At 35.6% G+C, this 23,100-nt stretch overlaps 2 protein-coding genes across 3 annotated transcripts in view; one reads left to right on the top strand and one right to left on the bottom strand.

Annotated features, from left to right (window-relative positions):
• Window positions 1-11,348, top strand: part of frk (fyn-related Src family tyrosine kinase) — a 19,165-nt gene extending 7,817 nt beyond the window's left edge. The window contains exons 3-8 of the mRNA XM_084091191.1: window positions 2,947-3,110; window positions 3,444-3,612; window positions 3,703-3,861; window positions 7,763-7,944; window positions 8,394-8,571; window positions 9,454-11,348. Of these exons, the coding sequence (XP_083947317.1) occupies window positions 2,947-3,110; window positions 3,444-3,612; window positions 3,703-3,861; window positions 7,763-7,944; window positions 8,394-8,571; window positions 9,454-9,662 (1,061 nt within the window). The 3' untranslated portion in view covers window positions 9,663-11,348. The remainder of the gene's footprint in view (window positions 1-2,946; window positions 3,111-3,443; window positions 3,613-3,702; window positions 3,862-7,762; window positions 7,945-8,393; window positions 8,572-9,453) is intronic.
• LOC311068620 (heparan sulfate glucosamine 3-O-sulfotransferase 5-like) lies at window positions 10,631-23,100 on the bottom strand. Of its 2 annotated transcripts, none has more exons than XM_084091192.1 (3): window positions 22,450-23,100; window positions 13,889-14,019; window positions 10,631-12,739 (listed from the first exon to the last, which is right to left on the bottom strand). In XM_084091192.1, exons 1-3 carry the CDS (start codon window positions 22,555-22,557, stop codon window positions 11,794-11,796), a joined length of 1,185 nt encoding a protein of 394 aa, XP_083947318.1. In that variant the 5' UTR covers window positions 22,558-23,100; the 3' UTR covers window positions 10,631-11,793. The 2 variants fall into 2 exon arrangements, with proteins under 2 accessions (XP_083947318.1, XP_083947319.1); XM_084091193.1 differs by having other exon boundaries at window positions 22,704-23,100.

The following is a 23,100-nucleotide window of genomic DNA, read 5'->3' as shown; positions in this document are numbered from 1 at the left end:
TCACGTGCACTTGAACTGAGGCGCTATAGCGATCTGTCACGTCACATTTACAAGCGCCAAACGTATTTTTGTCTGAATTTCGTAATAAAATTGACGGAATCTAAGAGCTGAGAATTAGTTTAATATTAAAAGTACCTCTTTGCTCCACAATTTTTCTGTGCGTGAGAAAATGGATGTGTGGCGTGAGAGCGTGTGAAAAGTGTCAATTGCGTGAGTCTCACGCTCAATGCGTGAGAGTTGGCAGCCCTGGTTTTAGGTCCTGTCAGTTTAAACATTCAAGCAATTTCAAACCGTTTGAGCACACAAAGATGCAAAAGGGAACTCAATTCTGAACCGAATGCAGTTCTCTTTCTTGTCTAATTGTGCTCGAACGGACACATACACGCAAAATGATCTTGAAATGCCTTTCTCAGCGAGTGTCGTTATAAACAGTCGGCCATGGCTTACGTGATTGTAAACGACTGAGAAAGACTACGGATGCATATCATATTGGATCTGTGCATTCGGGCTTAAAGTGACAGCAGCCTAATATTCCTGCTGAGTCATTAATGTTAATCAAACAACAAAATACAAAGAGAAAATCACTTTTGTAGCTTTAACAAAGATTAATTATATTTAATTTATACAATGAAGACTTTGCACTGATTCTCCGTCATTGTGCGCTTTGTATACAGCCACCGCGGGACACTGCCCATGTAACGACTCATTTTCATTCGTTTTTTAATTAAATATATACATACCAGCAGCAATCAACATGATGTGATCATTATTTTCATCTCATCTTACCAGTATGAGAATTTTTCCAGTCAGTAATTTGCATTTGTTTCATGCTAAAATGTGGATGTTGGGTTAAAAGATTTATCTGTCATCAAAAGCAGAACTTAAGTTAAATAATTTTAAATGTTTTTTCAAACCAAGGCTGATATATGTGCTTCCTGATTAGTGACAAGAAATATAAACAAGTATTTCCTCATTCCGGAGTCTTAGCGTCATTTCACATGTTTTTTTAATTGCTCATAATCTTCAACAGAATTGACATTTAAAGATCATGAGGTAAACTTGTGATGTAGACTCTGCTCAAGGTGCCTATTTATAGCAACAGTCAGTGTCATTGATTAGTGATTACTCACCAACTTATTAACACTTGAATGTATCCTGAGCTTTCAGTGCCACTCCCTGTATCACAGATCTCAAACTACACAAGGAGCACAGCCTAATTCCTCAGTCCACCAATGAAATATTATCACTATATTTCTAGATTTGAGAGTGTGCACTTTGTTCTCAGATAATGTTTTATTGATTGAAGGGCCATTCACACCAAGAACAGTAACTATAAAGATAACTGTAAATTAGGGCTGGGCAATATGGTCAAGAATATTTTCATGTTAAAATTGTTCATATCAGTCGATATCGATACTTATCACGATTAATGTTAAATCTTTATTTCTTTATTTTTTTTTCTGCTGAGTGAAAGGTGTAGAGTAGACAGTTAATTGTGATTTTAAACTACTCTTTATTGTCAGCACATGACACAAACTTGCCGAACGGTTGAACGTTTCACAAATCGGTAGTATATTCAAAATATTTATATTGATTAAAAAAAAGAAAAGAAATGGTGATATGTGATAATGGTGACGTGTATCTCCGGCACAGTTTACAGTGCAGGCTGCAAAATGTTTTTCCCTTTGTTTGTTTATTGTATGTATAGCATACTTTTTGTATACTGTACATTTTGTGAGATTTCAATCTGTTTTATGTTTGTAAAAAACTGTTATAAATTATTACTTACTTACTTAGTATTACATATTATATTATATGACTGAGACATTTGACAGGAAAATTATTAAGCAAGAGCATTAAAGCAGGATGGGTTCTGATTAGCTATCAAAGTTTTTATTTTTTTAATCAGCTGAAGAAAACTGTTTTGAAGTTGATTCCAACAATATTGTTCCTCTGTGCCATTATAATTAAAGTTGTGATGTGGACTATTCTTTTTAAATTTAGACAATTATCTTAAGAAAAACTATTTTCTTTTTTGTTACCGTTATATCATCCTTGGTGTGAACGGGCCTTAACAGTGGATTGAATGTCTGGTTTCCCCCAGAGTAGATCAGTTGGGTAGATCACAATATTTGTTTTATTGTTAAAGTGGTTTGCCATCTAAAAGTTTGAGAACTACTAGTATACTGGTCTGTGTAGTTCAGTATTGGAGTACTGTGGTTATAGAGTAAAGGTAATTATTACTATTTCAAGTCCAAAAGCGTTTTTTTAATATAAGGCTGAACACTTTCTGCAATGAATAGAAATCTCAATCTACAATCCCATGGTTGCAATCGTTCATTTTAATGCCTTTAGATATAAAGGTTTATTTCTCTGTTGTGGTACAGCAAAATCAGGACTAGAATGTATGTGAGCAATGTGATCCAATTCAGCCATATTAATAAGCAAAAATGAATGACTTTAGTTAAACATCACATTTGTGTTTCATTTTTTATTGCTAAAATAAGAGTTCTAAACTTTATTTGTTTGAGCTACACCCTCTACTGTACAGGCTGTGAAGTTGCATTTCCTTCAGCCTGATGCTTATTCATTTGATGCTTATTCATTATGGTGAGAAAGGGCCTTTACATTTGCCAAAAAATGTATTATTATTTTTTTCTTCAAATTTGTTTGTTTTTTGTTATTAAAAACAAGCAAGCAAGCCTAGCCCAGCTGAGAAAAAGTATTGCGAAAATAATGCAACGCAATACTTTTCATAAAAATGAACTAAGTAATGCAATCAGTTACTTTTTAGGGAGTAATGTAATATTGTTGCGCATTACATTTAAAAGTAGCTGTTCCCTGCACTGGTTACTTTGAAAAAGCTATTTATGTTTTCTTATTAGTCCAACTTTCATCATGAGTTCTGTACTGGGTTTCTTGACGTGCTCTCTGTCTCTTTTGTAGTGCTGCACCAAGGAAAAGTAAAGCATTATAAGATCAGAAAGTTGGATAGTGGTGGCTACTATGTGTCAAGGACTCAGAATTTCACCACACTGAGAGATCTAGTGGAGAACTACTCCAGATATGAAGATGGTCTCTGTGTTCGTTTGGCAGAACCCTGCAAAAAAGTGTGTAACATTCTCTATTACATCCATAATTTGTTCTGTCAAAGAAAAGTTTGAAAGTTTTTTTTTTTGCAAAAATAATCGGTGAGTATTATTGAGTAAAATATTGTTCTTTCTCGTACTTGATACATACATAAATACAATGACATGATATATTAATTTGAGATATTTATTTGTTCGAAGAATGTGATACAATGATGAAATTATACAAAAATATTTGACCTCAGAATACAGCAACTGACCTATTAGAATAGTACGTCAGGGAGCTATTCAATTCAATTTTCAAATGAATATTCAATCCAATACATATTTCCTTGCTTTTGTTTGTGTTTCTAGACAATAGCTCCAGAAACTCATGGTCTGTCTTATAACACTGTGGATCATTGGGAGATCTCACGTTCCTCTTTAAAACTCCTGAGGAAGTTGGGAGCGGGGCAGTTTGGGGAGGTCTTTGAAGGCAGATGGAATGACACAACAGCTGTTGCAGTCAAGACACTCAAACCAGGTACATACACAAACAGAGACAAGATGGATACACATATGTATGATAGACATAACTCCAAACATACCTGATGGGCTTCTGTATGTGTTATAGGAACTATGGATCCAAAAGACTTCCTGCGAGAAGCTCAGATGATGAAGAAACTCCGTCACCCCAAACTAATCCAGCTATATGCTGTCTGCACTAGGGAAGAGCCCATCTACATCATCACAGAGCTCATGAACCACGGAAGCCTTCTAGATTATCTGAAAAGTAAGACACACATGTGCTGCACGTCTGCATGACAAAAATCATAATTGTCAGGTATTTCCCTCAATATGATTATTCATTTTGGATTGATAGAATTTACATTAAAATACCCCACCTTTTATGTAGGGTAACTGTATACCATATTCTTGTACAGTACAAGTTTTTGGATGAAATTCTATGAAAAATTTATTCAATTATACACAAAAAAAGCTAAATGAAATACAAAATGTTGACACAACAGGAGCAGGCTTTAATCAATAAGTTTCATAATTAGCATCAGCTGTAATTGTGATGTACACAATAACTGATGTTGAATTCTGTGTTTTTTAGGCTGATACACAGTATATTATTGTATGTGATTATTATGGATAATACATACAAACATATAATATTGTTGTTGCTGTCATTTTATAAAGATAATAGGCCATTGAAGTTTGTTTGTTAAAACAGGCTTTTCCATTGGTCAGACTTTAAAATTTCAAACAATACAATTGGTTGAGATAACATTGCTTGTTGATTTGAACAAAATAGGTTGAGAAATCAACCTATGAATAGCTTAGTTACCAGTAAAGCACTGCTTTGTTGTCAGAAGGGGTCATTTACAGACACGGTGTTGGAGAGAGGGAGGAACACAGTTTACACAGGCTATTATGCTTCCTTGTCATATTTTTAATGTCAATCATGAATGCCGTTAGTAGCAGGTATAATACAGTTGCGGTCACCTTGCAGAATCTGCAAATTTTATTTATGTTTTAATCAAAATAAGAGGGACCATAAAATGTCTTAATTTCTGAAGGATAGTAAATGTAGTAATTGGAAAATATGATCTTTAAACAAAATAAGAAAAATGGACACATTCTTGGTTTACTGACCCAGGTCTTAATGCATCAGTTAATGTCTGCAGCTTTTGTATTAGTTGTGTTTGAATTAAAGTCTAGACCTAGACAAATGGAACAATCCCCCCATCTCTTTGATGGCCAGAATATATTCCATTAAAATGAATATCTTACCAAAAATTAATTACCTTTCTTCTATGACCCCTGTTTTCCCCCACTCTAGCTGTTTTCTTTTTCTCAATACAATTGTTAATACCTTCTACTGGAAAGGACGGAAACCAAGAATCAAACTCACATCTCTATTAGTGTCACTCGATCTTAGTGCTGCATTTGATACCACTGAATACAACATTCTTTTAAAATCACTCAAAAATTATGTTGGCATTAGTGGAATTGCATTAGCATGGTTTAAATCATACTTTTTACAGACCGTTATCAGTTTGTTGCAGTAAATTAAGAGATGTCTTATCGATCACAAGTTCAAGATGGAGTACCACAAGGCTCAGTACTGTTCACTCTGTACATGCTACCCTTGGGAGATATCATTAGGAAGCATGGCATTAGTTTTCACTGTTATGCTGATGATACTCAGCTCTATATTTCTTTACGCCCTGACGCAACTTACCAATTCACAAAATTAACGCAATGTATAAAACTGGATGACTAGTAATTTCCTACTACTTAATTCTGAAAAAACAGTGTTTCTAATTATTGGACAGAAAACCTCTGTACAAAAAAACCCTTTTGTCCAATAATGTGTCTAACAATTGTCTAACACCTGATGGCTGCTCTGTCAATTCTACGTCGTTGGTTAGGAACCGGGGTGTGCTCTTTGATACCAATCTTTCATTTGAAAGCCACGTTTCTAGTATCTGTAAAACTGCATTCTTCCATCTTAAAAATATATCTAAATTACAACATATGCTTTCAATGACAAACATGTAACAGTTAGTTCATGCATTCATGACATCAAGGCTAGATTATTGTAATGCTCTATTGGGTGGTTGCCCTGCACGCTTAATAAACAAACTACAGCTGGTCCAAAACGCAGCAGCTCGAGTTCTTACCAGAACCAGGAAGTATGACCATATTAGCCCAGTTCTGTCAACACTGCACTGGCTCCCTATTAAACATTGTATAGATTTTAAAAATATTGCTGATTACTTACAAAGCACTAAATGGTTCACCGCAGTACTTGAGCGAGCTCTTAACGCATTATAGTCCTTCACGTCTATTGCGATCTCAAAATTCCGACCAGTTGATAATACCTAGAATATCAAAATCGACTGCTGGCGGTAGATCCTTCTCCTACCTCTGTACAGATAAAACGTTGTCAAAATGATTCCAGTTCACATGGATATGCGGAAGCGACAAAAAATTCTGAATTCTGAATTTTAAGGCCAGACAAGTAATTTGTTGAGGTCAATTTGTAAAGAAAGACTACTGCGTGCGCACATATTTATTCAAACAAGCATATCAATAGGCTAAACACGTAATACACATTCACACACTGTCAGTGTTTTCACAGATTGGAGTTTTTGAAGTTTATGCGGAGATGATTTTCAATGCTTGCACCTTGGAACCTCTTTCAAGGTTTGCGTTCTCGAGCCACCAGGCACTGTTGTTGTGCAGATGAGCAGGTCGGACCGCATTAAGGGTTTTCTATTAGAACGGTGTCGTGTAAGCGGCCCCTAAGTTAATAACTAATGATCTTTGCAACGGAAGTGAATCAATCAAAACTTTAGCTGGACAATAAATTTATTCTTTATTCTTTATGGACAATAACTTTATTTTAGAGCTGCTGTAAAGCCAAAACAATCTCTGTTACTTTAATTTCCTATTATCACTGTAAAGTTGCTTTGAAAGAATGTATATTGTGTTAAATGAAGGTGACTTGACTTGACTTGACAACCTTAAAGAAAACCCAAACCTTTCGGAGAGTTAAATGCACCTCATTTTTACTACTATTTCTTAGCAATACAGTTAAAGTACATTAAATATGGGTCTAGTGATTTAGTTTTAGCTTGGAAAGATACAGAACACTCATTAATTCAAGAGATACCAATAAATAATATCCCTTTTATTGACATCAACATTAAGAAACATAATCGTTTTAAATACCTTAATATGAGTACGACATTATTAGCGTGGTGGAAAACTAACAGTCTTTTTCATCTCGCCTCCTCACCAGTTTGACACCATTATGGAACATCATTGTTTACTATCAACAAAAAATCTTTTCTCTTCCCAAAAATGAAAGAGAAAAGAATATTAAACTTAAAAGATAATTTTGAAAATGTTCAGAAGTCATACATGAGTCAATTACAAAAGAAATATAATATTCCAGAAAAAAAAGAACGCTACCAATACATACAATCAAAGGAAGCTATAAAAAGTAAACTTAACATCAATACCTTTGTGAATCAGACAGATGATCATGAATCATGAAATAATGCATATAATCAGAGGTGCGGAAAAATTAGATGTTTAGTGGCGTTTAAGATGTTAAATAATGTGAGTTTACAGTTAAGTGTATTTGTTTTTGTTGTTTTTGTGTAGATTTGTTTATTTGTCATGTTTTTGTACCCAGCAATGTATGGTAAGAAGAAGATTCTTAGGGCCCAGAGTGTTTTGTTATTGTTATTTTAAAAATCTTTATTTATTTGAATTATCCATATTGAATTATAGCATATTTCATAAAGGTTATTAATAAGCAATAGGTTCTTGAGGTTAGCTTAATTTGAAGCTGCAGTTAATTTGTGAATAAAACAAAATATAAATATTACGCATACCACATGTCCTACTTTTTATGTCATATTTTTTGTGCAGTCAAATATTTCATTTTTAATTCAGTAGAGTACCTGATTATAGAAGCATGCAAAACGCTGTTCTCTTTGACAGTGCTGCTGAGGTTATGATGACCCACATCACAGTCATGGATTCATTTCAGACAAAAATGTTGATGGAGGGTCTGCAGCCCTCTTCATTTGATGTGTGTTAACTGTATGCCTCGGTAATACATCGATTGTATTTATTGCATATTCTCTCTCTATCTTTCTCTCATACAGAAGACAGAGGTGCTTCTCTGCAAATGTCTGATCTGATAGAAATGGCAGCACAAGTGGCTGCTGGCATGGCGTACTTAGAGTTGCAGAACTACATTCACAGAGATCTTGCAGCGCGAAACGTTCTGGTGGGAGATAACAATGTGTGCAAGGTTGCCGACTTTGGCCTGGCACGAGTTATTCAGGTGAGAAATAGTCTCAATTTTTATAAGAAGGCTTGACTTCCTTAGCTTGCCTGTAGGGCAGTGGTTCTTAAACCCAAAAATGGCTCACGCGTCTGTCATGATAGTGTCGCGGACAGCTTTTGCTTTTGCTGTGACATCAAAGGTTGTATATTTCAATATTTGGCCCAGTGCTAATCCAATTCTGCTGTTATTCATTTACAAAACGGTTAATTTCCCTATTCAGCTTCTGTCATTTTAATAAATTTGCATGCTGTTGGCTCTATCCAATTCATTTGAAGGACATTCTTGTTTACTTTTGTACAATAAACAAACCACCAATTGATGTCCAATATGAAATCTGGGTTCTGATGCAAACCAGTTGAGAACCACTGCAATAGTGTATGCCCTGACTGTATATAAAGAATACAAAAAACGGTACTTTTAATTTCCCCACTGCATGTTCCCTTTAGATGGACACTGAGGACAGTGGTGAGAACGTTTATGAGGCCAAAGAAGGAGCCAAGTTTCCAGTGAAATGGACTGCACCCGAGGCCATGCTCGAGAACAAATTTACCATCAAATCTGACGTCTGGTCTTTTGGGATCCTACTGTATGAAATTATGACTTTTGGACAAATGCCTTACCCAAGTACGTCTTTATGATATATTATTGCACTTTTTGGGGATGTTGATAATGCTGAGGCTGATTTATCTGATTCTGAGTCTGATTAATCTCTGAAATTACAGTAGATATCTTTATTTGACCACTTAGATTTATGATATTCTGACATTACTTGTCCCTATCCCTAAAGCCCTCCCCTACACTGACCCCTAACCCTAACCATGTTGAACCTGCTGATCAGTAAAGGTGTTTTTGAAAACAAAATCTGCGGGAATGAGTAAAATTATGCTCAATACATGCGTTACACTCCACCGCTGAAATACACTCGCATCTGGCGGATTGACGGGTGTTAATGTCAAGCCCTTTCGGGAGTTATATAATAAAATAATTTGAATTACACGCACCTTATACCAGCATTATTATTTTCCTCTAGTCCGGTGAAGATCGAGACACCGCTGCCACTGCTGAGCTTTTCACATCCGCCTCTCTCATGGTGTGAACACTCTTGCGACTTTTGCATCACAAAAAATGTGATCGGGAGTATTGAGAGTATTTTGTACATGTGTTTTGAGAACGAGGACATATCATGCTGTCCATCTACTTAATTTGGCTAGCCTGGCCCTGTACCATGTGATGGATCAATTTGTACCAAAATATACTATAGAGTTTGATTGGATGCATTTCCGTTGACGTCAACAAGAGACGGGGAGTGATTTCACCTCCTTTTTAAAAAGTTGATAAGTCTCTCTATTTGATTAGTTTCATTTATTATTTGCAACTTTTCCCCTTCTGACCTTGACAATATCAACACCCCCCACCCCACTGAGAACTATTGTTACATTCTATAATTATGTTGGACCTTGTCAAAGTATTGAAGAGTAATGATGTTGATTTTCTCTCTTTCTCCAGCCATGACAAACTATCAGGTGGTACAACAGTTGCCCAAAGGCTACAGGATGTCATGCCCTCTAAACTGCCCAAAATGTTTGTATGAAATCATGTGCGACTGCTGGAAGAATGTCCCTGCAGACAGACCTACCTTTGAGACTCTGCAGTGGAAACTCGAGGACTTCTTTGATATTGATGTCAGCTCTTACGATGATGCAAACCGCTACTAAAAGACACTACTACTTCCACACTTCCAGCTTAATATAACCGCAGATGATTCAAGTACTGGGTTTTGACAAGCACGCCTGAGATGCCGTTGTAGTATAAAATGAACAAAATGCCTTTATGTATTCTCAATGAACACATTTAATATGCTCAATGTACTTACCATTGAGTGTTTTTATGAACAAACGGCATTCGTTTAAGCTGATTCGTGTAGCTATTTAGATGTTTAAATACTTTCTCCCATCCCAGATTAATGTACAGAGACAACTGTAGGTAACCCATTCATTGGTTGATTTACCTGGAAACTGTTCTGTTGGTTTTAGACAGATCAATAGCATGAGTATGTGGCGGTACTATCTTCTCTGTCGACCAGTGACAAACTGGCGAAGGAGTGGGATGGATGTTGTTAGAAAACAATCATAATTTATGCAGTTCTGTTTTTTTAAACTAGAAACCAATTTTGCACAAACAACAACACAATTCAGCTTTAAATCATATGTATACTCTGAGCCTTCTGATAGTGTTTTTTTGTGTCTATTCAGTCTATGTAGGCATTTCTTTATTTGTTTCTGTGCGTATACTGTATGCCAGCAAAATCATGGTAGTTTACTGTCACTTTACTTGCACTCATGCTGGCACCATGAAGTTTAAACTATTGAGGAATCATTATATAGAGTCTGGGCGACGCATATATGGATCAGGTAGCAGCGTAGCCGGATTGAACAGCGAATGAGTCACTGCCTGTCGGCCTTACAGCATTACTGGCTCAAAGGGAGGAATGCTCAAAGTCCATTACATACAGTACATTTGCTTACAGCGTTAAGTTTTATGTGACAGTAAAGGCACATTGAGTCTAGACTCTCATTCAGGCCTTAGTGAAGACTGTAATTATTAGATGTATTGTACAGTTATAGTGATTTTTAAATATGTTCAGATCTAAATAGTTTCTTTGAGGTTAATTTACAGACTGTGATTCTATTTCTCTTTTTTTTTTTTTTTAAGAGGATAAAATATACACTACCATTCAAAAGTGTGGGACAGTAACTATTACATTTTCAGAGTTTCCACAAAAATAATGTTTGGTGATCAGCAGATCAGAATGATTTCTGAAGGATCATGTGACACTGAAGACTGGAGAAATGATGCTGAAAATTCAGCTTTGCCATCATGAATGAATTCCATTTTAAAAGATATTAAAATAGAAAACAGTTATTTAAATTGTAATAATGTTTTACAATTCAATTGTAATAATGTTTCACAGCCTTGATGGACATAAGAGAGTTAAAAACATTAACATCTAACCAACCCCAAACCTTTGAACTGTATGTGTACAATTCAAATACAGACCAAAAAAGTAGGCCTACAAATATTATGTATGTTAAATACATAATAGTTCTTATTCTGCATTTGTAATTGAAGGTTGAAGTATATATTTAATATATTTTTAGTAATTCAACAGATGAATAATGTTTACAGATGTGTATTCACTTAGTGAAATAAAACTTTAATTCTTAATATTGATCCTGGACTATGTTTTATATCTCCACCACATGGGGGCAGTAATAACCTTGTATTTTCAGTTTGGGTTCAAATCAAGCCTTGCTTATTCTTTCACCTTTCATCAACTGACTCGTTAATAGTTGACATGCTTGCCATTTTATTATTATTATTTGTTTAAATGGCAGAGGTATGAAAAAAAAACAAACAAAAAAAACGTACAAATGTACAGCAGTGAGAAGTACTGTGGCGGTGGGACAACATCAGATCATATTGTCAAACATCTAGTTTTTTGTTTTTATGTCAAGCATGCCTTGGAAAGATTAAAAGATTTTTGGAAGGACGTGCAAACTTATATTGAGGATGTTTAAATGTTAAGTATGTAAGAATTTTTTGGTAAAATACATTCTCTTAACCCAAGTTATTGTTCATTGACTACTATTAGTGTGCCATTCATGGGTTTATCTCCCCCAAAAGTGTACAACATTGAGCCCCTCAGGCATAATGCTTATTTTTAATTTTTTACTGCAATGCTTTGTCACATTTTGTCACATTTCCATGCAAGAAAAGCATAATAATAATAATAATAATAAAAACATATTTTAGAAAAAAATATGCTAAGTGTCTTAAAGTCAGATGTTATTGGAATCCTCTGGGCCAGTTGAATGTCCTGCCAGTGATCTGATAGAACTTCTGGTTAAATGGGTGGAAAAAGCGTTGCAGTTTTTCCTTGACGGAAGGGTCTACACCCGGATGGATCCGTCCCTTACTGCCCGCTAGGCACTTGTTAAATATGAAGTTATATCGCAGACAGAAGAACCCACGTGTGGCATTAAAGTACAGATTGTACTGACTGATCCACGAGGGAAGGTTTAAGAAATGCTCAACAAGCTTAAGTTCTGGCAGTGGGTCTATGATGAGGCGGTCTCCATCAACTACATGAAATTGCTCCACAGGGAAGAACTTTAACCAGTGTTCTAGGTACTTGGTGTAGATGCTTGTCCGTACAGCCTTGTACTTTGTGTTCACCTCAGAAGTGTTGGTATCAATCACAAGTTCCTCAAACTTGTCATACATTTTGTTCTTGCGCTCTTTCCCTTCCAGGACCTGTGTGTAGTCAGAAACAGCGCGGGTGGTGGGCTCACGCACAATCACCAAAAGTTTAATGGAGGAATTCATCTTAAAGATCCTCTCAGGCACCTCCTCAGTGATGAAATATGCAGGACTCTTCTCAATAGTTATTTGGTGAGGAAAAGAGAAGGGCATCTTTTCGCGGTACCAGTCAATGCCGCGGGCGTAGTTCTGGTCATTGTCGAAAAAGTGGACCTCCTGGGAGGCCTTGACAACATCAGGGTGAAGACTGAGCATCTCCAGCAACGCACGTGTTCCACCTTTCCTCACGCCAATGATGATGGCTCTGGGCAGCTGCTTAATGAGGAGGTGCATCTGTAGTTTCTCCATTGTGTGGTTGGTCCTGTGCAGCTTGAGACGATGAGTGTGTTTGTGCTGGAACGTATGTAAAGGAGTCTCCCATGACACACCAGCAGGAGGCATTCTGACCTTAATGGGGCAGATCAACTGCAGCCTGCAATGAGAGAATAAAACATGTTTATGTCCCAATAGGTCATTTCAATTAAACAGATTTACTTTTACATAAAGGTCACATTAATTCTGGTTCTGTAACTTCTTCTAATGTTTCCTGATTTACAAATGGCTCTCATTATACAGGGCCTGTACCAATATGCGGTCTTTGCATTCGACCACTTGTCTATTTACATGATGTATTTCTTGTATTTGGCTCAAGTCAAGTCACCTTTATTTATATAGTGCTTTTTTACAATACTGATTGTTTCAAAGCAGCTTTACAGAGATAACCGGAAAATAATGCAACAAAGTTTGTTTCTGCTGTACATCAGATCTAGAAGAAAATAGCATCATAGTTCAGCTTAATTTTTTTTGTAAAAAAGTGATTAATTTAGCTGCTCTGGAGAAAACAGTGATGTCATCGTCCAGCTTAGTTCAGTTATCATATAAATGTGTCAATGCAGGCAGATCAATATTATTGTTGAAAATTAAGTGTCCCCAACTAAGCAAGCCAAAGGTCACAGTGGCAAGTGTTCAAGTTGGCGTGAAGAACGCAAGTTTGCATACAAATTTTGATTATCATTTTAGTGTTGTGCCGTTGCGTCGATATACGTAATACAATACATCACAATAATGAAGATGTACAGTATTGTTATTGTAGGCACTACAAGATAATTCCTTATTATTAGTTATTTAGATTTCCCCCCATCAACCAGTTAAAATGTACAACACTACGTGTCAACGAAGAATGTGAATGTAAACAAGCCCAAGACAGATGATAAGCATGAATGAGGCAAGGAGATGGGCTGAATAAAAATGCACATTCACTCTCTGACAGTAGATGGCGCTTAATGAACAACAGAAATGCAGCCAATACCCCGGTAAGCCCGTAAACAAAGCAGCTTCCCTGCTTTCTGTTTCTGAACTATAAAATGTTTCAAACAAACATTCAAATTTTTGTATTCGCTATGGTGTTCATCACAGCACCAAATACTTAAAGACATTACATAAATTTGGCATGTTGTTAATGGATGAATCACAAATGTGAAAAGTGTTTAATTTCTAAAAGTACACAGGAGGAAGGGGTCTATTACTGAATAAACATGCATTTATGGGATTTGAGTTTCTCTGTGAATGAATGCTACATTACCTATCTAAAGTGCCCACTCTGGCCACCAGTAAGAGTAGGCTTCCGAGCGCCAGGCTAGCCAGTAAAAGCCTCTGCCTCAGCCACTGCTGCTGTGAAAGACCATCACCCTCCATCACACAGCCTTCCTCAGCCTGCATAGACACACACACACATACATGCATGAACATTATTCACGTAGACATTTCCTGTCACTTATGCATTGACTAAGAACCCACTTACATCAAACTAAAGTCTGCATCTTTATTAGCTCACAACACACACATTACTTAACAGCATTTCATTGGAAGAGAGTTTAATGTTTTTAACACACAATAAATCATGTCTTACAAGTCATAAAATGCAGTGCCATTACAGAGGATGCCCACTCAACACACACACACACGCATGCACGCACAAACAAAAACAAAAACAAAATGATCTTGCTCTCCTCATAAATAATGGGTATTCTGTGTCTGATGGAGCACTTAGCTGATGTTCACAAGAGATGAGTCACACTACTAAACACAAAGACCTGCTATGGCTTCACTTCTAAGGTTCTCATCTCATGACAATAGTCCTTGGTTTCATATTTTCATATTATTTAAGGAGGAACGACATGCAGCATAGCGTGTTCACTGACACTATTGCTCCTACAATGTGAACCCCATCATGGGTGTTTTCTACTGTCCAATGATCTATAATAAAGAACTGGATGGCTAATTGCATTATAACAGTGAATCCATCATGTCATCATATTGGGATTCTCTTTACTGACTTACAGTTTTTTTCGATTGCTAAATGACAGTGGGCACAACTGGAGTCACATGTGCAAAACTCGAACTACAGTCTGCACAGCAGCAGTTCATGTGGACCAAACTCTAGTTTTTCATTGCTTGAACACAGTTTTCAAAACTCTACACACTTATCCCATGACTTTAACCACAATCTGCACAACACTGTGGATTTACAACACACTGCTGTCAAAACTGTGAACCACACATTCAAAACAGAATAGATTTCAGCCTTGTGCCTTTCAAACACTGCTGACTGTGGCCTGATGCGAGAGAGAGGCAGGATGAGCCCCTCAATTATTTGTTCGAATAACAGTATGTACTTTTAGTTTCTACCTTTTTTCTCTCATTACTGTAATTCCGTAAATTACTACAGACTATTGAAGCAAACTGCTAATTTTCATTTACCTTAAAGAATTGTTATGTTCTAAACATTTACAGTTTTTCTCGATTGTTTACACACATTTTCTGAAAGCATGCCTCATATTCTCAGAACTCTACACACAAATCAAAAAACACACACACAATGGGCAAAACCCCTCAATTCTCCTGCAAAATGAAACTTTACATTCAAAACAATGTTATTTCTTCTCAAAATGGTATTTTGTTTTCAGATGACACACACACACCATCACATGAATGGACATTTATAAGAACCAGTTGAACACTGATGTGCTCAATGTAAAACACTATGATGAATGGAAAACACTTCTTCTCCATTCATCATAATGACTTAGGCCTTTTTTTGTTCAGTGTTACACTTACTACAGACAGTACATACATAAGTGTGTTGTAAAATATTTGAGAATATTGTTTTTATACTCAGAACACACAAATACACGGTAACAAATATATTTTATTTTTCCCACAAAAACAATGTACACAGTGTACATCCCAACCAACACAAAGTTGTTCATACAGTGGTCTACATACAAAACAACAGAAGAACTGACTGTATACAGTTACAGTAAAAAAAAACAAATCCACTGTTGGCATCCATTGCTCCATTGAAGAGCTCACCTGTCGCTCTTTTATGCTAAAGCTCTGATTGCTAATTGTAAACCTGTGTGACGGGTGTTTGCCCATGTGATGAGTCAGTGTGTATATTTGAATGGCAGTGTGTTCCTTGTGAAAACAAGAGATTTTCTGCATGAAAATTGTGCCAAAAGCAGAGAACTGTGTGTAGTGTTTTGAAAAAGGTGTGTTTTAGAACTGCAGTTTGAGTGTAAAGCAGGAATTGTGCTTGTAGTTTAGCAGAATTGGTTCAGGGGTTGGTGAATGAGTTACATGTTGTCGTCATTGTGTCTCAAGTACCAGTATTTGTGTGTAAACAATTGAGAAAAAATGTAAATAAATCATGTGAAAGAATGTCACTCTTTTCTTTGAAGAAAATATTACTTTGTATGAAGTCACTGAAATTGTTCAAACTGTAAAGATGAAAAGTTAGTATTTTCTGTATTGGTGTTTGATGCTAGTGTTTTTCCTCTCAGTGTGTTCTGAGTGACAGTGTGTGTTATCTCAGTGAGGGTTGTGCAGTGTTTGAGCCGTGTGTTAAGAGTTGTGTTGCTTGGAGTGAGTTTTGCAGCTGATGTGAGCTGTTTAGCTCAGGTGACTGTTGGTAGTGCAGACTGTAGTTAGAGTTTTGCACATGTAGCTCCAGTTGTGCTCACTGTCGTTTAGCAATCGAAAAAAACTGTAATAGGAAATCGTATGATTGGATCAAAGCATTATCCAACCAGTCAGTGGTTTTATATCTACAAGGTTTTATATATTTTTTATAAGTCTCCCACTTACAATGCAAACTTCTTTAGAAGTTTCTTTAGTAGTTTGTTTTGTCTAAGGCTGTATCACTTTTCTGCTTTTCTTCAATAGAAGAAATAAAATCATATGGGCTTGGAATGACATGAGGATGAGTAAACGATGATGATGCATTTTCATTTTTGGGTGAAAAAAAAAACAGACATAGGTAGAAATCTCTGGTGGGGGGGAGGTGTGTTATTGGGGTCACGGGCAGGTCAGGACCTACCCCATCTGAGGGTTGTCTCCCTCTAAAAATATAATTGAAGACCATGCTGTATATTGTAAATAATATAATGATATAATTGTGTATGTAGTGATTTTACCACCGTGTATCTTGGAAACGTAATGCTCATTACCATATCTGAATTTCAGCTCCAGATCGTCCTCAGCACTTGATACACAGTGATGGGCCAACGGCATCGTTTTATAGTATCATTTCAAGCGAGAGTCTTCATCTTTTTGAAGTGAATGCAAAATGGATTCGCAGAGCTGAAAACTGCATCTTCTCGACATGTCGACAACATGAACCAAACTCTTCCAGTCTCAGATATAACTACAGCGTTTGAGGGTCAACATAGACGTTGTTTGCAAACAGTCAGTGAAGACCATAGGCTGGCATTAATCAAATGTATTACAAACCTACATAGGTTCAAGCAGAAGGTAAGACTGGAATTACTGATGACTTGTTTCGGCAGTTCAGTATTGGTACTTACTTTTAGGAGACAATAAATACATTTATCGTGCATTTTGATCTTTAAAACTTTGCAGACCTTTTACATTCATAAACAACTATATTACACACTGCATGAAAGGTAATATTCAAAAACGCATAATAGGTTCACTTTAAATATCTATGTTTTTCATAATTTATTGAATCTAACGACCGAAACAGCACTATGATGAGGACACTTTACTGTTTACCAGTGGAATAGGAGAAAGTTAGAAATGAAACATTCCACACTTCACTTCCTTTAAAAACAACAACCAGATCCCCTCATATAGATCGCAGCCCAGTTACACATCATTATTCACTGTATAATCTGATCTCCAACTCAGTATTGATCTGTAGAATTTTCTTGATCTAATTTCACTGAGCATTATAGATGAAGAGTCCAGTCAACGAGAGTAATGAAGACAGATTGAACTACTTGCATAAAAAAACTGCTGTACATTTACAATGAAATTTCACCAGTACCTTACTGTCGATCTCAAATACTGAACATGATTGCACATTGTAATGGATTGTGGGGGGCAGAGCAGTGGAACCTACAGTGTAAAAAATATATGCAGTAAAATTTTACAATGATTTCACTTGTTTTTACAAAACTGCTAAATTTCGTTAAAAATACAGACATTCAGACCACTTAAAAAAACATTTTTTATTTTTTTATTTATGCTGCTGCTATCACTGTTATTTAGCTGTCATATGAATCAGAATTCATATTTTTACTGAATTACAATTGTTGATTGTCACCATGTTTGAGATTTGTGGGTTGAGGTATATATGTGCATCTCATTGCAACTTTTTGTGTAATTTGCCTAGGTAAAATGGATAAAATGTTAGTCTCAAGTTTAAGCTTTGAAAATCAAACATGGTTTTAAGAAACAAGGACTGTTGCTACTTGCATTACTAAAGGCTAAACATTCTATAGTTGCCTTGATGAGATTTTTTTAAGTTCAAAAGACTAGCTGTTATTCATTAGATGGACAAAAGTATTTAAGTTGGCTTTAATCATGGAGCAAGTTAAGTTTCTTAAAAAGAAATCAACACTCAAAAAATTAAGCTGTTGAACAAACTTAATTAAATTAAAGGAAATCTTTTCCACGAAATTGAATTACATTTTTCCAACAAAACCTAATTTGTTTGAAATGATTTGTTGTAATCTTGTTGTATGAAATTAAATTAATTTAGTCAAGACTACTAAAAAAAAATTGTCATTCTAGATTAAGTTTTGTCAAGCAAAATCCCCAGAGTTAAATTAACTCTGATCAGAGAACATTTGGTCCCCCTCTAAAGATTGTTAAAGTAACTCTGAATCAGAGCTAAAGTTAATGAGATAATAAAGTGATTAATTAAGTGATGATTTTATTTATCTTATAGATAAATGACATGCAAGCTGTTTGTGACTATAATTTGTTTTATATGCTGATGACTCTGCTCTACTGGTTTCAGACAAGGATGTTCTCAAAATACAAGTGATATTAGGTGAGGAGCTTTGTAGGGTAAGAGACTGGCTCTCTGATAATACACTTTTATTGCATTTAGGTAAAACTGAATCCATATTATTTGGGACGAAAAGTAAACTGAACAAAGCTCCCAACTTATCTATCAAGGTAGGGGATTGTGTAATATCAAATAGAACCACTGTTAATTATCTTGGATGTGTTTTGGGCAATGATTTAAGTGGTACAAGTATGGCTATGAACATTTTAGGGAAGGTTAATGCTAGGACAACATTTCTTGCCAGATGTGTTAGTTTTTTGGATAAGCAAAATTTAAATATATTTGCATCATGTTCAGCGCTATGTCATTTGGAGTACGCATGCATTGCTTACCAAAAACACATAATTTGTTGCAAGGAAAGCTGGGAACAAATATGATCAGGTGAAATAATTCATAAAATACAATAAGTCACTAATCTTATCCCTGACCAAAAGGGGATACTTTTTAGTAATAGAAAATACTCATCATTAATACTTTCTCTCATAAAGGAATCCACAGACATCAAGAATCAGCATATGAATCTCAACAACGGTGACATGCTTTCATGCTGCAATGCATGCTGGGAGCCATAAGTGTGACACTTTGGTGACTCCCAGCATGCATTGCGGCATGAAGCATGTCACCATTGTTGAGATTCATATGCTGATTCTTGATGTCTGTGTGTGTCTGGAGATTTCTTTAAATATTAATTCAGGATGTCTGATTTGTTGCAAAAAAAATAACATTGGTAAATCAAATCTATTAATAACAAATAACCAGTTTTGGTCAGGGAAAATATTAGTGAATTATTCTACCTAATGATGCTGAAAACTATACCACCTGATTATCTTTATTTCTGGCTTTCCTTGCAATAGATTATGTGTTTTGATGAACACTGTTATAAAGACCACAAACTCACATGAAAAAGCCAGAGAGTCAAACTGCCCAACTAAAGGAAACGCTGATCACCACAATGGTGACAAAACATTTAAATAAAACAACAACATCTAAACCTCAGTTAATTCTCAATAATAACTTATATAGCTGCATGACAGAAATAAAGTAAATCTGGGTAGTAATAAGTGAAGCTGGTAATGCTGTTTAATCCAAAAAGAGTTTAATCCTCCTTTGCTGTGATCTTGAGAGATTTAATGTCTTCTTTTAACTTCAGTTGATTTCATGAAGGCTGTGGCTGAAGTCAGTTGTAGTTCTTGTGTTTCTCTTTCCTTCTGTGATTCTGCTTGTTACCAGCAGGTGTTCATCACTTAATTAATCACTGAATTATCTCATTAACTTTAACTCTAATTCAGAGTTACTTTAACACTCTTTAGAGTGGGACCAAATGTTCTCTGAGCAGAGTTAATCTAACTCTGGGGATATGTTTAATTTTGTCCTGCCTAGATAAAATTTCCAACATTATAATTTTAGCCAATTTGATTCTACAGATACTTCCAATAAAAGTAAAATACTTGTGTTCAATTAAATTAAAGCCACTTTTTACATAGTAGTAATACATTCACTTATGCAGTTCTAAGTGTATGATTTAATACTTGCCTATAATGAATACTGAGTGCCCACAGTTACACAGTTGCCACTCTTCCACATAATGGTAACCACAAAATTCAAAAACATTACAGAAAGTCCTCTAAGTTTCTAACATAACTGAACATTTAACACTAACATCAACTAACAACATCTTTCTATTTACTGAAAAACCCTGTAAATAACACTTTTGACCTAAACTGACCTTCCTAATGCAGTCTCTTGCAAACAAGCTGGGAACTACACTGCCCAGATAGTTGTTAACAAAAACGATTCATATAGTTTTTACACAAGTTAAGTAAACTTCAGTTATAAATATATTAGGTTGATTGAACACAAATAAATTAAGTTGTGACAAAATGTTAAAAAATCATGTTGCTTTAGCTTATTTTAGTTAATTTAATTGAACAAGAGGCAAAAAAATTTTTTTTGAGTGTACATTGACCTATTGATGTTTTCAGACTGTGGAAAAACTAGCGATCAGGTGTTTTCAAATCTCTTTTTTGATGTAACAAGTAAAGTAAGCATTAAGAGTAGCCTAACGTGCATTATGTAATCAGATTACTGTTTTGATGTAAGGAGTAGGGCTGTCAAAATGAACTCGGTAACGCATGCAATCATTTTTTTTCAATTTAATGTGTCACAAATATTTAACGCAATTAACGCAGCATCCATGTTTTTCTGTCATCCTTTGGCTAGCGTTGCATTATATGATCATGCTCTTAATTGTGCAAATGCTATTTATAAACTTTTTGAAGCGTCAAACTGGTAGTTGCGTAGTTAGATATCATTTGTGTTGCGAAGATGAATGAAAGTCTTATGGGTCTGAAACTACATGAGAGTGAGTAATTAATTACAGAAATTTAATTTTTTGGTGAACTATCCTTAAATTATTAGTAATATAAAGGAAAACACTAAAATACATTCTCATCTATCCTTAGCATTAAAAAAATAGCATTTATATAATTTCAACAAGTCTTTAAATATCTAATAATATGTCATTTCACAAACCTCACAAACAACTCTAAGTCGAATCCAGCTGTGAGATCTTCTGAAGTGTGTATTTGTAGACTGCATAAAAACATGTGTAACGGTCAGTCCGTGTGAACTGCATACGGACAGGAGAGTTCAGCAAATAAAACCCTTGATTTCAAACTATACTGTGCTATATTCAGTTGTCCACTGTCATATTCATGTCAGTTCCACTGTGCTCTATGTAAAATTAGTGTTATCTCGTCTTTATTTGAAAAACATTATTCCTAGTTTGCACAAATTAACAGATTACGAGTACCCTGTTAGTTACACTGTTTATTTCCTTTTTAATCATATATTTCAACAATTTGTTTATTTGTAATTTTCTAATTATTTATTTCTAATTTAGTAAATATGAAAATTGGTAATAAGTAATGTACAGAATATATGTAAAATAGGCTAAATTGTGTTTTAGCAATTGTGTTTGATGTTTTTACTCTTTGTAAATCAGTGTGAGGTTATTTATATTATTATATATTAAATATTATTATATATTATATATACAGTATATTGGCTTTATATCGGCAACCCTGCTCTCTAAGATATCGGTCAGCCATCAAAAAATCTATATTGGTCGACCACTACAGTAGATTTTACATCAAATTTCAAAGAGTGCACAGTACAGTTAGATACAAGAGAAGTCTTACTGTGAAATTAATGCAATTATTAACCTGCAATATAATGTAATTTCACCCTAAAACTTTTAACGGTGTGCCTATTTTAATTATGATCAGCCCACTGTGTTCATACTGCGCACTACAGGTGAAACTGCTGCCAGTTATGAAATTAATTACTCCAGGTTAATAATTGCATTACTTTCACAGCAATTTCAATTTTTTTTTTGATTTACAGTCATTTGTAAGAAAATGTCCCAGCATGCATTGATTTCACAGTAAATTACTACAGTAATTCATTGTAAAATAACACTCTTTAATCCTGTAAATTCCTGGCAATTTTTACAGTGTACATATGACAATCTCATTTTGATTGATTATCATTTTGGCAGCATTTGAAATAAAGCATAATCATAATTTTGTATCTGAAATTATTTAAGTACAAAATGAACTTGTAGTCCGATCCTTTAATCAACAAATGTAATGGTATATGACTCATTCATTCATTTGGAATAGTGCCATTTTCTGTCTCTGTCCCCTCTGACAATGATTGTTCAAATTAGTCATGGGCTTGATTTACCAGAAAACATGCAACAATACCTGTTCGTATCGTTCTTGGGACACGGCTATCCAGTGTAAGCACGATGATGGCTCGGTGTGTTCCAGTATCAGCATCACTATCCCGCGTGTTTCGGACAGGTTCGACATGTAAACGCATTTTTGAAAGCAAGTATTTTGTGTTACTCTTTGTCAAGCGACAGATGGCCTCTAATCTCTTCCCCGAGACCGCGTGAAGGAAACACCAGCGCTTTCTTGACCTAAGAAGAAGTAATTAGAAAACGTAAGAGTCTCACGTGTTCTCGTTAGAAGACACTTTTATTTTGAGTGTGTCTGAAGAGAAGAGTGTTCTGGGTTCACCCACTGAGTCCAAGTCCATCAGCTAATAACAGAGGAGCGATGATCCGCTGCTGCGCGCGCGCGACACGGGAGGAGCTGAAAGCCTGGCGCAACATGAGTGAGGTCGGCAGATGGTCGGGGAACATGCGTTATAAAGCGGCGTCCCAGCAGCCAATAATAACCAGCAGCTGATTCAGAACAACTGGACAGTGCTCAGAGCCACATGGCCGTTTTTAGTGAAATCTCGCCCTCTTCTGTCGGAGGTTTGTTACAACAATGAATAAAATAGGTAACATTGCAAAGGACACTTCACTCCACTACCTGCATCACCCAGTCTTTTTACAGACTTAACAA

Source organism: Abramis brama, assembly GCF_963993115.1.
Source record: "Abramis brama genome assembly, chromosome: 18".
Taxonomy (NCBI): domain Eukaryota; kingdom Metazoa; phylum Chordata; class Actinopteri; order Cypriniformes; family Leuciscidae; genus Abramis; species Abramis brama.
This window is presented reverse-complemented; position numbering and strand designations above follow the sequence as displayed.

What these genes read in the sequence shown, in the direction of transcription:
- LOC311068620 (XM_084091192.1), bottom strand. Translation starts at nt 22,557, where the DNA reads ATGTCGAACCTGTCCGAAACACGCGGGATAGTGATGCTGATACTGGAA. An exon ending in CCCAAGAACGATACGAACAG is followed by an intron (nt 14,020 to 22,449) that starts GTATTGTTGCAT and finishes GTGTCTATGCAG; the next exon opens with GCTGAGGAAGGCTGTGTGAT. An exon ending in AGAGTGGGCACTTTAGATAG is followed by an intron (nt 12,740 to 13,888) that starts GTAATGTAGCAT and finishes CTCTCATTGCAG; the next exon opens with GCTGCAGTTGATCTGCCCCA.